The sequence below is a fragment of the Cricetulus griseus genome, chromosome 2 (assembly GCF_003668045.3).
Source record: "Cricetulus griseus strain 17A/GY chromosome 2, alternate assembly CriGri-PICRH-1.0, whole genome shotgun sequence".
NCBI lineage: Eukaryota > Metazoa > Chordata > Mammalia > Rodentia > Cricetidae > Cricetulus > Cricetulus griseus.
In genome coordinates this window covers 349,374,294-349,387,838 of record NC_048595.1, presented here as the reverse complement: position 1 = coordinate 349,387,838, position 13,545 = coordinate 349,374,294, and the positions used below count along the sequence as shown (strand labels likewise).

The 13,545-nt window shown below is 35.5% G+C and overlaps 1 protein-coding gene across 5 annotated transcripts in view; it reads right to left on the bottom strand.

The window, feature by feature from the left end:
- Cdh9 (cadherin 9) overlaps positions 1-13,545 on the bottom strand; it is a 128,543-nt gene that overhangs the window by 80,966 nt on the left and 34,032 nt on the right. For all 5 annotated transcript variants that reach the window (XM_035440622.1, XM_035440621.1, XM_035440623.1 and 2 more), the window contains one exon: positions 2,465-2,730. In XM_035440622.1, the coding sequence (XP_035296513.1) occupies positions 2,465-2,689 (225 nt within the window). In that variant the 5' untranslated portion in view covers positions 2,690-2,730. The remainder of the gene's footprint in view (positions 1-2,464; positions 2,731-13,545) is intronic.

Below are 13,545 nucleotides of genomic sequence, written 5' to 3'. Positions count from 1 at the left end.
AAGGTAGCTAATGTCTCAAGTTGTTCATTCGAGCAATTTGAAAAAAATGTGTTATTTAGATATTAATTAATAAACAGTACCTGGGAAACATTTTAATTTTAAGTTAAATCACAATACTGGTAATAGGACTTCAATAGCCATAGGATTATATGTATCACCTTTTTCTGTGACCATTTTCCTACATATTTGAAACTAAAGAGTGAACTATTTCAGTAAGACCCTGTGACCTGACTGTCAGTCCTTTATATACTGCCCCCCACAAAAAGAATCACAAAGCAATTTCAAGTTCTTAGATACAAACGCTTGCTTGTTGAACTTGAAGTGTCCCGACGATACCTATTAACTAACGGTGAAAGTAATGTTAAATGAGGGATATGGAAGGAAGCCACATGACTAATCTAGAGAGAATTGCATGGAAGAAAAGAATCATTGACTGAACTGCACTGGACAAAAGTGTATGACCTAAGTAGCCACGGAAGAGAGATCTCAAAAAGGAGGAAATAATAGTCTTCAGTTAACAGAGACTGTATTTGAAAAAGTAAAGTAGTATAAGATTTTGACAATTTCTCAGGATAAATGTCCTTCTGGTTTGAAGGATATGGATAGTTTTGTGCCATCAGTTATATATTTTATTTTCTTTATTTTTTGCCTATTATAATACATTTGCCTGCTGTTTTCATTCAGCCAATTCTCACTACCTTAACGATAATACTTGTATGCCAAGAACACAGAAATGTTTCTGTATTTCTGAATGTTTGGCATGTGAGTGATTGTCAGAATGTAACATCATTCATGATGTTACTCTCAGGTTGTCATTATATCTGAGAATGGTGTTTAAGTTATGAACAATTAGAGAGATCAGGAGAACACTATAAGGATAAAAGAGATCCATTCAGATCGTGTACGGAGCATAAACAGGTCATAGGAAATGTCAAAAAGATTTTATTACTAAAACTGTAGGATGCCATGTACTGAAACAATAGAAGGGGTAAAAGGGAGAAGGAAATGCAGAGATAGACAATGAAAGGAACTCAAATCCAGTACCCTCAAATGAGTTGTATTAGCACAGGGAATAAATAATTATTATTTCCCTTCCTGAATGCTAGTGGGCAACTCTCAAGGATGCTGAAATTGACATTACAATATTCCAACCTAAAGGTAGTGTCTTCTTTCTCTTTATATTTTTGCTCCATTCTTTGCTTAGATGGCAGTCACTCAGGTACCCAGCTTGATAGATTTAAGAAGCAGAATATTAAGAATTATCTCTCACTCAGTTCATTTTATTATGAACCCTAATGAACTAATTAATAAGATACAATGATGTATTTTCTTGTATGTAATGACTACATTTTGTTTTTATTCATATGACACATGAAGTATTCATTTACAATTTTTCTATTTTTGGTTGTGAGCCTAGCCTTTAACAGCTGAGCTATTCCTCCAGCACTCATTCACAATTTTAACAAATAATCTAAGTCAGTCTTTTATTAAGCAGATGAAAATTATGAATATAAATTCTACATCCAGGCTGCAATGAAGTTTCCCATCCCTCCTCTCTTCCCAGTCCTCCACCACGCACCCCCAGTCCTCCCCGATGCACCCTCTTTGTTCTAACATCTCAATCCACCCTTCTTCCATTTCTGTTCAGGAAAGGACAGGCCTCCCATGAATATCAATAAAACATGGCATATCAAGACTCAGGAAGACTAAACACTCGACCCACCCCATATTCTCTATTAAGCCTGGGAAGACCACCCAGTATGAGGAGTATGGTCCCAAAAGCCCTTTCATTCAGGATTGTTGACACTCAAGGATAGCTTGATTTGGATATATGCATACTAAATTGAATCATATATAGCTGATCAATGAGTCATGATAACATGTGATTACTATTTTTTCTTGCTTATTTCTCCCTTCCCTTCCCTTCCCTTCCCTTCCCTTCCCTTCCCTTCCCTTCCCTTCCCTTCCCTTCCCTTCCCTTCCCCTATTCCTTTCTCTTTCCCCTTCCCCTATCCCTTCCCTTCCCTTATCCCTTTCTCTTTCCCCTTCCCCTATCCCTTCCCTTCCCCTATCCCTTTCTCTTTCCCCTTCCCCTATCCCTTTCTCTTTCCCCTTCCCCTATCCCTTTAATTTTCTCCTTTTCTTTCAGGCATGATCTAGCAACATAGTCCAAGTTGACCTTCAAGTTTTGATCCTCCTGACTCAGCTTCCTCAGTGCTAGGACAGGAGGTGTGGGTAAACCTACCTGGATGATTTCCCATTTTGATATCTATAAGAATTGTTTATTCATATTAGGTACTTGAATGGTACATTTCACACAAGTCTCATTAGAACAATTTATGGTAACACCTTATGACAGTGAAGCTCGCCCAATATTTTAGGATAATTATTAGTGATACAGAGTTGTCATAAAGGATAATGGATATCAAATTCAATTTCTGGTTTTTCCAGATCAAAATCTTACCTTTCCTACATACTGAGTGTCTGTACCTGTGTACTCTTCTAACAAGAAGAACTGATTCCACATCCAGCCACGCTTGGTGCGATGGAGCATTTTCCCATCATCTTTTGTCAGATTCACTATGGTTTTCAGTAAGTGACTGTTATCTTTTGCTTGTAATGGGCTGTTGTCAACGGTATGCAGCATGCAAGTCCAGATGACAAGTGGGAGACAATGGTACATCCTCATTATCTTCAACTTCAGAAGTAAGAAAATTTCAATGTATAAATCTGTAGAAAAAAAAATGATTTCATTAGGATGTGTCTCACTTTTACATATACTGTATACTGGAACAATTTAGTATACTATTTATGTTCTTATGGATATATAACACATTTGAGAGAAAAATCTAGTTCTATTGGATGTATCAGAGTTTAGGCAATGACAATGTGAAATTTTCAACTTAAAAAATAAAATAAATTTACTTTTATATTCACTGCAAAGACACTGAAGTATTCCAACATAACATTCAGAGATCAATCTGGCTAACTGAAAATATTACGGGATAGGAAAGAGATTCAGTAAGGTTGGGAGCATCAATGAAGACTGTCATATCAGTTCAGTAAAGGATGGTGATGTTTTCTAGAAGTATAGCGTAATGAATTAGTAAAGTTTGCCTGTAGACTAAGTATGATTCTTAATAGGAACACACACACACACACACACACACACACACACACACACACACACACACACACACATTCACACACTCTCTCTCTCTCTCTCTCTCTCTCTCTCTCTCTCACACACACACACACACACACACACACACACATACACACACTTCACTTTCTCTATGCCTTGTCTTTAAATTGGCTACTGCAGTGACTTCCTATGCTCTTTGAACTTTGCAAATGTCCTTATGAAATTTCTGAGAAATATTTGAAGTGAAATATGAAACACAACTGAGTTTCATGCACATTCCTGCTCAAACTGTACTGTGTATTCCCGTGTGTGTGTGTGTGTGTGTGTGTGTGTGTGTGTGTGTGTGTGTGTGTGTGTGTGTGTTTATTTTCCTATATATGAGGTTGTGCACTATAGTTCTTAGACTGTAATGCTCAAAGACATGTTTGGAGATTTGGGCATTTTATTTTACAGATAAGACATTCATTTAGGGATTAGAATGTGACTGTCTGGTCTGAATGTTTGGTCTATTTGAAAATCCCTGTGTTGATAACCTATTCACAGCAAATGTTAATTGGGAGATAACTAAGCCAGAGACCAGAGTCACTCATGGAAAAATTACTACCTTAGGAGAACATGGTGGGAACTGTGCTCTATTTAACTATAGCTTCATGAAAGCATATGGAAGGCATTCAGCACCACTGAAACTGCACCACTAAGAGGGCACCTTGACCTTGCACATATCAGTATTCAGAATTTAAAAAATACTTATTTCTGCTATCTTTCCCATTGTATATTATGTTGAAGTAGTAGCCAGCATCAACAAGGAGAAAGAAAATAATATTCCATATGTATGTATTTGAAGACTTTATTTAAAATTTGCCCAGTTAATAGTTTTACTATATTCCTACTGTGATCTGCATAAATCTTACCTGGTTCCTTCCTAGACACATTATTTGCATTTTTGATATTTCTCTATCATATACTTTTATAATTCTCCAAGTAACCATTTGAAAGGTATCATGTCATACCTAAGTTTTTCCTGTTTTCTATCAACTTCACATTTATGACCTTCTCATGAATGAAAACAGCATTTATTATTTCATTCAATCTGTATTTAACACAATGCCCCCCTTTAGTTAGATAAAATGTCGTTTGTATGAATGATGCAAGAAGTGGGTAGCTTATAATGGCCTACACACAACCTAATAGGCACTTACTTATTTGAGTAAAATCATCTGCTTGATGGCTTAGTTTATAATGCTTTTGCAGTTTATTTTCAACCCAGGGTCACCTATCAAATGCTTATCAGTCTAATGTATAAACAACAGTGGAGACACATGTAAAAATTGACCCTAGAAGGTTCATAGCTTTTGACTGGAGTCAGAGACTATTTTGGGATTTTGTAACCTCAATCATGAAAATTTCAGTGCCGTCACTGAAATTCACAGAAATTTGCATTAAGTAAGATTAAATGTTAATAGCACAGCATGACTGCTATAAATTATAGAATGTTTTTTATGAACTTTGCCACTCTCTGATTTAATACCTTTACTTTAGTCAACTTTTTTTTGTATATTTGTTTCACATTTAGGAAACATTACTGGAAACCCCCTGTGGCCAATTTAACACCTGCACATTCTTTGGTTCTGAGATAAAAGTGCCCAGTTTAAAAGGTTTTCTACTATATTTGATTTTCAAGTTAGCAATCTCATGTCCCATGTGGTTTATTAGAAACTCTTCACATCAGTTATTTATTCAAAAACAACAAGCTGATTACTAAATTTTCTATGCCTAATTATCTCTATCAGCCTTAACTGCTCTACATTTAATCTCACTTTTGTTGATAAATAACTACCATCAAATGCACTATGAAGTGAAGTATTTTAAATAAGGGTTAACTTTGATTTTGAAATCAGGCAATTCACTTGAATCTTGTTAGTGTTAAAAACTTAACATTGTTTTATTACATCCTTGTTCAGTTAATTATTTAAATTCCATTTTATTTCAATTTCAGAATAAAGAAAAATATGGTTTGTTGTGGTTAATTGAATGCTTACCAGTTAGACACCTCTCTGCATGCCCTTATATAATTATAATCCAAATAAAATTTTACAGTTTTCTTTTGTTATTAATCATTTGTACATAATAGTGTATCTGCATGCGAGTATATGTACATTTGAATGCAGTTGCCACCAGAGTCCAGAAGAGGGTATTGGAACCCAAGGCCATGGAGTTATAAAGCAATTGTGATTCACCCAATGTGGGTGCTAGGAATTGAACTCTGTTCCTCTGCAACAGCAATATACACTCTTGGCCAGTGAGCCATCTGTACAGTCTCTCAAGAAATGTACTTAGAACACAAGAGTATGTGATTAAATTTGCTACTTTGTCATTATAAAATTCGTAGTCAACAAATAATTTGACAAACTTTACAATAATAGTCTTAATAGTCACATAATTTATATTTTCCCAATGACATATGTGAGTTCTACAGAGATGAAATAATGTACTTTTCATTTATGTTACTTTTCTATTTTCATGACAAAATGCAATGACCACAGCAACATATAAAAGGACTTAATTTGCTGTTTACCATTTGAGAGTGTTAGAATCAATAGCCAACATTTCGAGGAGAATGGCATTAGAACCATAGCTGAGAGCATATATCTTAGTCCACAATTCCAAGGCCGAGAGAGATAACTGGGAATGGCTGTTATTTGTTTGCTTTTTACTGTTGTTGTTTTCAACCTTAAAGCCTGTCTCTAGGAACTTACCTCTTCCTACTAGGACACACCTCCTAACCCTTCCCAAATTCCCACTTCATATATATTTACTTGTCATGGTCATTATCAATTAAACTATTTATGGGACAATGTAGAAACCAAGTACAATGGAAACTCCATGAACTCCACAAGGTTCACCCTAGCAAAGACTCCTAGTAATGGGAGATAAGGAGCCTGAACTGGCCATCTTCTGTAACCAAGCAAGACTTACAGTAGAGGCATTGGAACACCAACCCAGCCACAAAACATTTGACCTACAACTTATCCCCCATGCAAGATGTGCTGGGGTAATGTTGTTGCAGTTCTTGTTGAGTGGCCAACCAATGACTGGTCCAAGTTGAAACCCATTCCACTTCTGATATTGCCTGGAGTACCAAGATGGAGAACCCATAGACCTAGCATAGAATCACACATAACCAGCCCAAATAATAAATAAATAAATAAATAAATAAATAAATAAATAAATAAATAAGCCAATGAAATGATCCCTCATACTATTCTGATATACTCCTAGACTGGAGACTAGTATAATGATCATCAGAGATTCTCCATCCAGCAACTGATAGAAGCAGTTAATGGAGTTTTAGGTGGAGTTTTAGGAATCCTGTTGAAGAATGGCACAATGGATTGTAGAAGCCTGATAGGTTAAGGATGTCACAAGAAAATCTCCCACAGAATCAACTAACCAGGTATTATAGGGGCTCATAGAGACTTGGGTAAAAATCAGGAAGCCTATATGGCAAGAAAATGTCCCACAGAATCTGGAAGCCAGAGATTATAGGAGATCATGGAGATCTGGGTGAAAATCAGAAAAACTTAACATGGGTCTCATATAAGTTCTCTGCATATATGTTATGGTTGTATATCTTGGTGTTCTTGTGGAGTTACTAACAGGGGGAGCAGGGGCTGTGTCTGATTTTTGCCCTAATCGTGTGCGCCTTTTCGTCCTACTGAGATGCTTTATTTAGACTTAATATGAGGGGTTTGCCTAGTCTTATTGTTAACTTGTTGTGCCATGTCTGGTTTATATCCCTAGAGGCCTGTCTGATATATCCCTGAGATATACTTTTTCTGAGAGAAAAGGAGAAGTGGACTGGGAGAGAGGGGAGTTATAGGTGAAAGACCAGGAGGACAGGAAGGAGAGGAAACTGTGGTTGGGATGTCATATCTGAGAGAAAAGTAAATAAAAAGAAAACATATGTGAAAAATATAGATATAAGACATTCTGAAAATGTTAGCAATTAATAAATTTTATGTCAGCATGATGAAGTACCATCATCCCTGTAGAAAAGTTAAAATTAACACCTAAAAATCTTTGTTAGGATGATGCACAACATGAACTCTCCTTCATTGCTGCTATGCCACTCACTGCAGAGAAGGCCTTTGAAATATTTAAAAGAAATAAAAGTTTTATATTCTAGCATAGCAATTCTGTTTCTAGTTATCGTGCTTTAAAATATTTTTCATGAAGAAAATACACAGTTGATTTTACATAATGTTTATTCATATTTACAATTTTAAATATTTATTCCTTTTTATTCCTTGGGTATGCATCCCTGCCTGAGTGTGGGTGTATGACTTACATGCATGCTTAAACTCATAGTACCTGCAGAGGGCATCCCATTCTGTGGGGTTAGAATTACAGGCATTTATTAATGAATTGACATGGCTGCTGGAGATTTTAATATCAGTTGTCTAAAGAGCAGTGAACCCCTTAAACACGGAGCCATCTCTCCAGGCCCCAAAATGCCTTTTAGAAAGTGAACAGATACATAATTTTCCAAACACTCATGAAGTGGAATATGATAAAAGTGAAATGGGTTTTATTCTGATTCCAAAATAAATGAAGAAATGTAAATTAAAATTTCTACAAAATTGACTCTCTTATGAGAAGTTTATGTATGTAATTAACAGGGACACATGGCATTCTGAACTAGGTAAATTCATGAAGCCCCCAAATTTCAAAACTTCCCAGTGTTTGCTGAGAAGGGAAGAAAAGAGAGAGGTAAGTTACAAAATTAGATTTACTTCCTGACACTGTCCTGTATAATGATGCAATGATAATTCAATTTTCAAAGCCTATTACATAAGGAGTTTTGGGACTGAACCTCATTACATTCAAATTAAAGAAAAGCAACTCTTTCGGAGCTGAGGTCTACAGGGCTAGTTACTAGAGGACTCGCAGCCCAACAAAAGAATTGATCTCTGCTCCCAGTGATGAAACAATCTTAGTGATGTGGGGAGAAAAGAAAAAAGGATACTCATGCATCTTTGAAAATGTGTTTCTTTTGACAGTAATTGGAAAACAATTGCACACACACTCTTTCCTGCAGTGAATGAAAACATTTCCACAGGGGTTGGGTTGACAAAATTCATCATGATGTTTTAGATCCTGAAATTAAACAGTGAAGTAAATCTGCTAAAGATTATTAGGATGAAGTTTTTTAAAATCCTGATGAAACTCATAGATAAGAAAAAGATAAATGAAGCCTTAACACAATCCCAAAACATTGTAAACTGTCTTATGGCAATACAGATCATATGATGAGCTTTTTTAAAATGTAGAGATGTGTATATACACACATTTCATGCACAAATATGTAAATTATTCAGTGAGTCAAAGAAAAGTCCTAAAAGCATATCGACAATCACCAGTGAACTGACTTGTTTAATACAAAACTTACATTACAATAAATACCATTTTCCAAGAAAATAAAACAGTATTATTGGAGAAAACTTACCAGTTCTAGGACTAAAGGAAGAAAAACACAAGAAATGAATTTGAAGCAACTTGTACGGCTGCACATTAAAACAGGATTTAAGACGAACTAACAAGTAACACAAAACTACCATGTTACTGTGAGTATGAAAAGTATATATGATTAAAGAATTCCTAATCGCACAAACTAAAAGGTTTACAACATAATTGGTAATACTGTATTATAATCTAACAAATAACGTAACAATCAGCAAATTTATAGTAATAAACATGATTGACTCATTCAGTTAATAATTGTGTAAAGAAATCTAGGCAAAAATGTGTACCAAATAATTTATGTTTGTATTTTTCCATCACGGGGAAGAACCTGTATTCAAGATTCTTAACAATGGGACAGAGTAATTTCCTTCCATGACAAGCCAAATGAAATTAGGTGAAATCCATAATACTATATTGGAAGAAATCACAAAAAATAGCTCAGGTCCCTGAGATCAATCTCAACAATGTTAAAGTATGTATGCTTCAAACAATGTGGAGAAATGCAATTCATTTCTTGTTCCTCTACCTGTTCAAAAGCACAGCCCTGCTTTCAACTACCATCACACAACTTGGAATTCAGGAGTATCCACTAATAACTAGAGCAGAACTTGTCAAATTGTCAACGTCTCCATTGATATAGAATGTCTAAGAAATATTCCTTGCCAATGGGAACTTCGTGAGACATGACTAATATATAACATGTGGTAAGCTGGACAGAATCCTAGATGAGAAAAGTATACTGGATTAGGAACCATATAAGTGCTAATAAACCAAGGTCTTGGTAATAATTTTCAATATTGTTTTATTAAGGAAAGGGAATGTTTTGTTCTATTGGAAATATTAATAATATGGAAAATAGATGAGATGTTTTAGACAATTATGATTTAAATTCTCATTTTTTTGTAAAATTAAAACTATATTAAAGATTAACCAAGGAAAATAAAGTTAAATGTTATAATATTATATTAAGTGTGGATAAAAGGTTTGTTATTTTCAGTATTGTTATAAAAGAGAAACACTATGTTATCGTGAGGCCATTTTAACAGATAGATATAAGAAGAGGGAAACGTACCTAAAATTTAAGCATTAAAAGCATCCCCAGGAAAACCAAGCAAACAGAATTCTGTTGTAAGAGATTAGGGAGACATGGGTCTTATGGAGAAACACTTTGAAGTCAGCCAATTGTAACTAAAGCTAAGTGAAAGGAGATAACACAGTGAAGCCAAACTGGTAAAGGATCCTGGAGTTTTTGAAGTCATAATAAGTTTTTACCTTCATGATTTTTGTGGTTCTTTTTCTGTTGCTGTAATTGCATTTCCCCCCAAAAGCAGTTTAGGAATGAAGTGCTAAGTCTAGTCCAAAGTTAATATTCTAACCCAGCATGGCATGAACAACAGATCATCAGGAGCTTGAATCAGCTGGCCATATTGTGTCACAATCAGAAAGCTGAGTCAGAGAATGAATGTGCTCGGCTTGCTTTCACCCTTTTACATGGTCAAGTCAGTATCAATGGCCAATAGGTAGATTTCCAAACTGGGAAGCTGACTTCTCACATCTATTAAGCAAACCTAGAACAATAGATGTACCAGAGGCTTTTATAACCCAGATAATAAGTGACAGAAATCCTCTACTCCTATACCATCCCAAATCAGCCCACTAGGTGATTCCATAACCTTTCCTTGTTGAGAATTAACACTAATCATCTCAATGATAAATAAAATCATTCAGAGGCTTTGTTCCATCAACATGCTGAATAATTCATTATTAAACACGTGGATATAACTAAATTCATGCATTCAATAATATTGTATTACCAGTTCAATGGAAGTTGAGAAAATACAGACATTAAACTTCAAATTGAGTTTATAGTACATTATTACTTACAAATTTATTTCAGATACAATTGTCACCCTGTGCAGTTAAAAAAAAAAAAAAACACTGCAAGGACAATAGTCAATGTTATTAAGGAAGTAGTATAATGGGTATAGTCCTTGACATAAAATCATAAGCAAAGTAATTATTTGGATGATTTGGGGACAAGAATGAGTCTGTGAGGTTTTATTTTCAATGTAATTTAACAATGTTCATGAAATTCCCTAAAACTTGGGGAGATATAGCAGGGGAATAGGGGCAAAATTGAGGAAGAAAAAGAATAAATCTCTAAAAGTGGAAAGGCAAACAACCCATGCTAATTCTTGAGAATGCATTATTTTAGAAAACCAAGAGGGACACATAGACAGTTATTCTTTTGACAAATGAAAGTGAAATACTTGCTTTAGAGGCATTTTTCTAGACGTCTAAGAGATGTTATGTTTTAACAAAATCTTTTACAGTCATACAGAAAGAAACTGTGCATCATATCTGAAAAAATATTAGTGTTAGAAGTCATTTACTAAAGTGATATTTCATCCATTAAGCCAATGAAAGAGGAAGCAACATTTGTGTGTCAAATTTTTAATCAGCAGAGAAATGCTATAAATACATTTTCTGCCTGTGGTTTTGTGTCAGCTTTCAGTGTCAGAAATGAACATCACAGTCTGTCAGATTCAAGTTAATGAGTATACCACATGAGTCACCATCCTGTAACCATGTCTCACTGAACAAGCTCAAGGCAGAAAATGGTGGATGACACCCACATGCCAAGTGTAAGAATCTTCAGAGACTAAACCAGGAATAGTTGGAGAAGAGCTATCCTAGGAGGGGTGTGATGATGGAAAAACACTACTTACAGTAGCTAAGGAAGAAATAAAACTTTAAACAAAAGAAACAGAAGAGGATTGTAGCTATTGCTTTAGACATCGAAAAGTCCTCAGAAAAGTTGTAACCTATAGTTAAAAGGGATGTGGGTTCAGAGGGCCAGCACTACCTCACATCTTGTCATTGGCAGAGCTGAAGGACAAAAGAAAAACAGAAAATAGCAACAACAAAAATCAGAGATTCCAGGAATACACCCAACACTGGCTATGTCAGTAAGTAGATTCACAATGTAAATAGGAAGGAAAAATGGGGTCCAGACACTACACATGGGAGGCTAAAATCCTCTCTTCTCAGATTTTGACCATTGCAATAGCAAGAGGCCATTTTATTTATGTTTTAATGTGTTTTTGTATGTATGTATGTATGTATGTATGTATGTATATATGTATGTATGTATGTATGATCACTTGTTTCTGCCTGGTCTGGAATTCACTAAATATCTGCACCAGACTAGCTTCAAATTTAGAGAGAAGCCATTTTCAAGGTGCTCTTGTTAACACTGTGCACACCTTTCTGAGTACAGAGGAATAATCCTAAACTCTCTTCTGTGGGGCTTGTCTTAGTGAAAAACTCTTGCTATAGGAGATAAATTCTGATTCAGTGGCACTCAGAACTTTTTACTTTTAACTTTATAAAACCAGTATTTTTTTAGCTGAAAAGTGTAATTTTTATACAGTATAGTCTAATCATGCCCCCCCTCCTTCCTGTGCCTTCACACCGCGCCTCCCATCCCTTTCCAGGTTCTGTCTCTCCTTAGAAAACAAACAATTATCTAATGAATAGTAACAAAATAGGAAAGAAAAGGAAGAATGCAGAGGTCATCAGGAAGCAGAAAGGTTGAGTAAGGTGCAGATTAGAAGAAAGGATATGTGATAGGTATCCTTTTACTTGGGGGGGGGTCGTAGGGGAGGAAGGGAGGGAGAAGGGAACTGGGATTGTCATGTAATTCAATCTTGCTTGTAATTCAAATAAAAAAAAGATAAGATAAGACAAAAACAAACAAATTGGCAGACAGTGCTTTACACGATGGGAATCTGGCCTATGTCAAAGAAAAAAAATCAGACTCACTGGGCCTTCCTACGAGAGACAGACAATGGAAATTTCTTAAAAGTGCTGGGGTTTAAGACACAGAAATGAAAAGCTTCCTGGTGTCCCTTTCCAGGAAATCCACACTGAAATCTGCCTCCAATAACATCGACACTGTTTATGGATCCACACCACCCCCTAGCTGAGAGAAAATCACCACAAGGTATGACACAGAAAACTAAATAATGCAAAAGTTCTTCTCCTACTGGAAGATAACCAACTGGATACCCAAAGAATGGAATGGAGTGTAGCTTAGAAGGAGGTTGTACTATACTTGAGCAAGTGGTGGGATGTGGAGTGTCACCTCTGCTCAGGAGAGACACCATAAACGCATTCTGCACTGGTATACAGGAGGATTGTCAGGTAAAGATTAGAAATATCACACAGTGGATTGTGTCTTTAAACCCCTTTGTTCTGCCCTGCTCACAATCTCTTGTTTCCCTAGTTGTTCATTTTCAGAAAGTTTCTTCCAAATGGCACAGGATGGGGTGGGGACATGGTTAAGTTGTCTAAAGGCATTTTTCTTTCCTCATTTCTCTTTTCATTCTACCTCTACCTGCAGCTACTGTATCTGTTCTCATCTTATTGTTTCTCTCCTCTAATCATTTCCCTCTTCTACTTCTTCCCCATTGTTTTAATGTTAATTAGCTGTCTTACTAATCTAATTTTATCTCCATTCCTACATTTATCACCTATAACACCATCTTAGAGCTATTAAAAGTACCTTCATACATTAAATACTGTTATTGTTCTTTTATTCTCCTCAAAGTGTAAGAGTTGAAGAATTATGTTAATTGGCTATTAATTTATTTTGGTACATTTGACTTTCTTGAGTCACACTAAGTGATCAAGTATATGAAACATGTAAAATAATGAAATCAAAGTATACACAATTTACAAAATCTAAGGAAAGATAATGGTCATTTTGATGCAAGAAGCATTCAGAATGCCAAACTGAAAAGAAGAACAAAGAATCTCTGCATATCTGATTACAGGTAATACAGATTGCACTCACAACTGTGTAACACAGACTC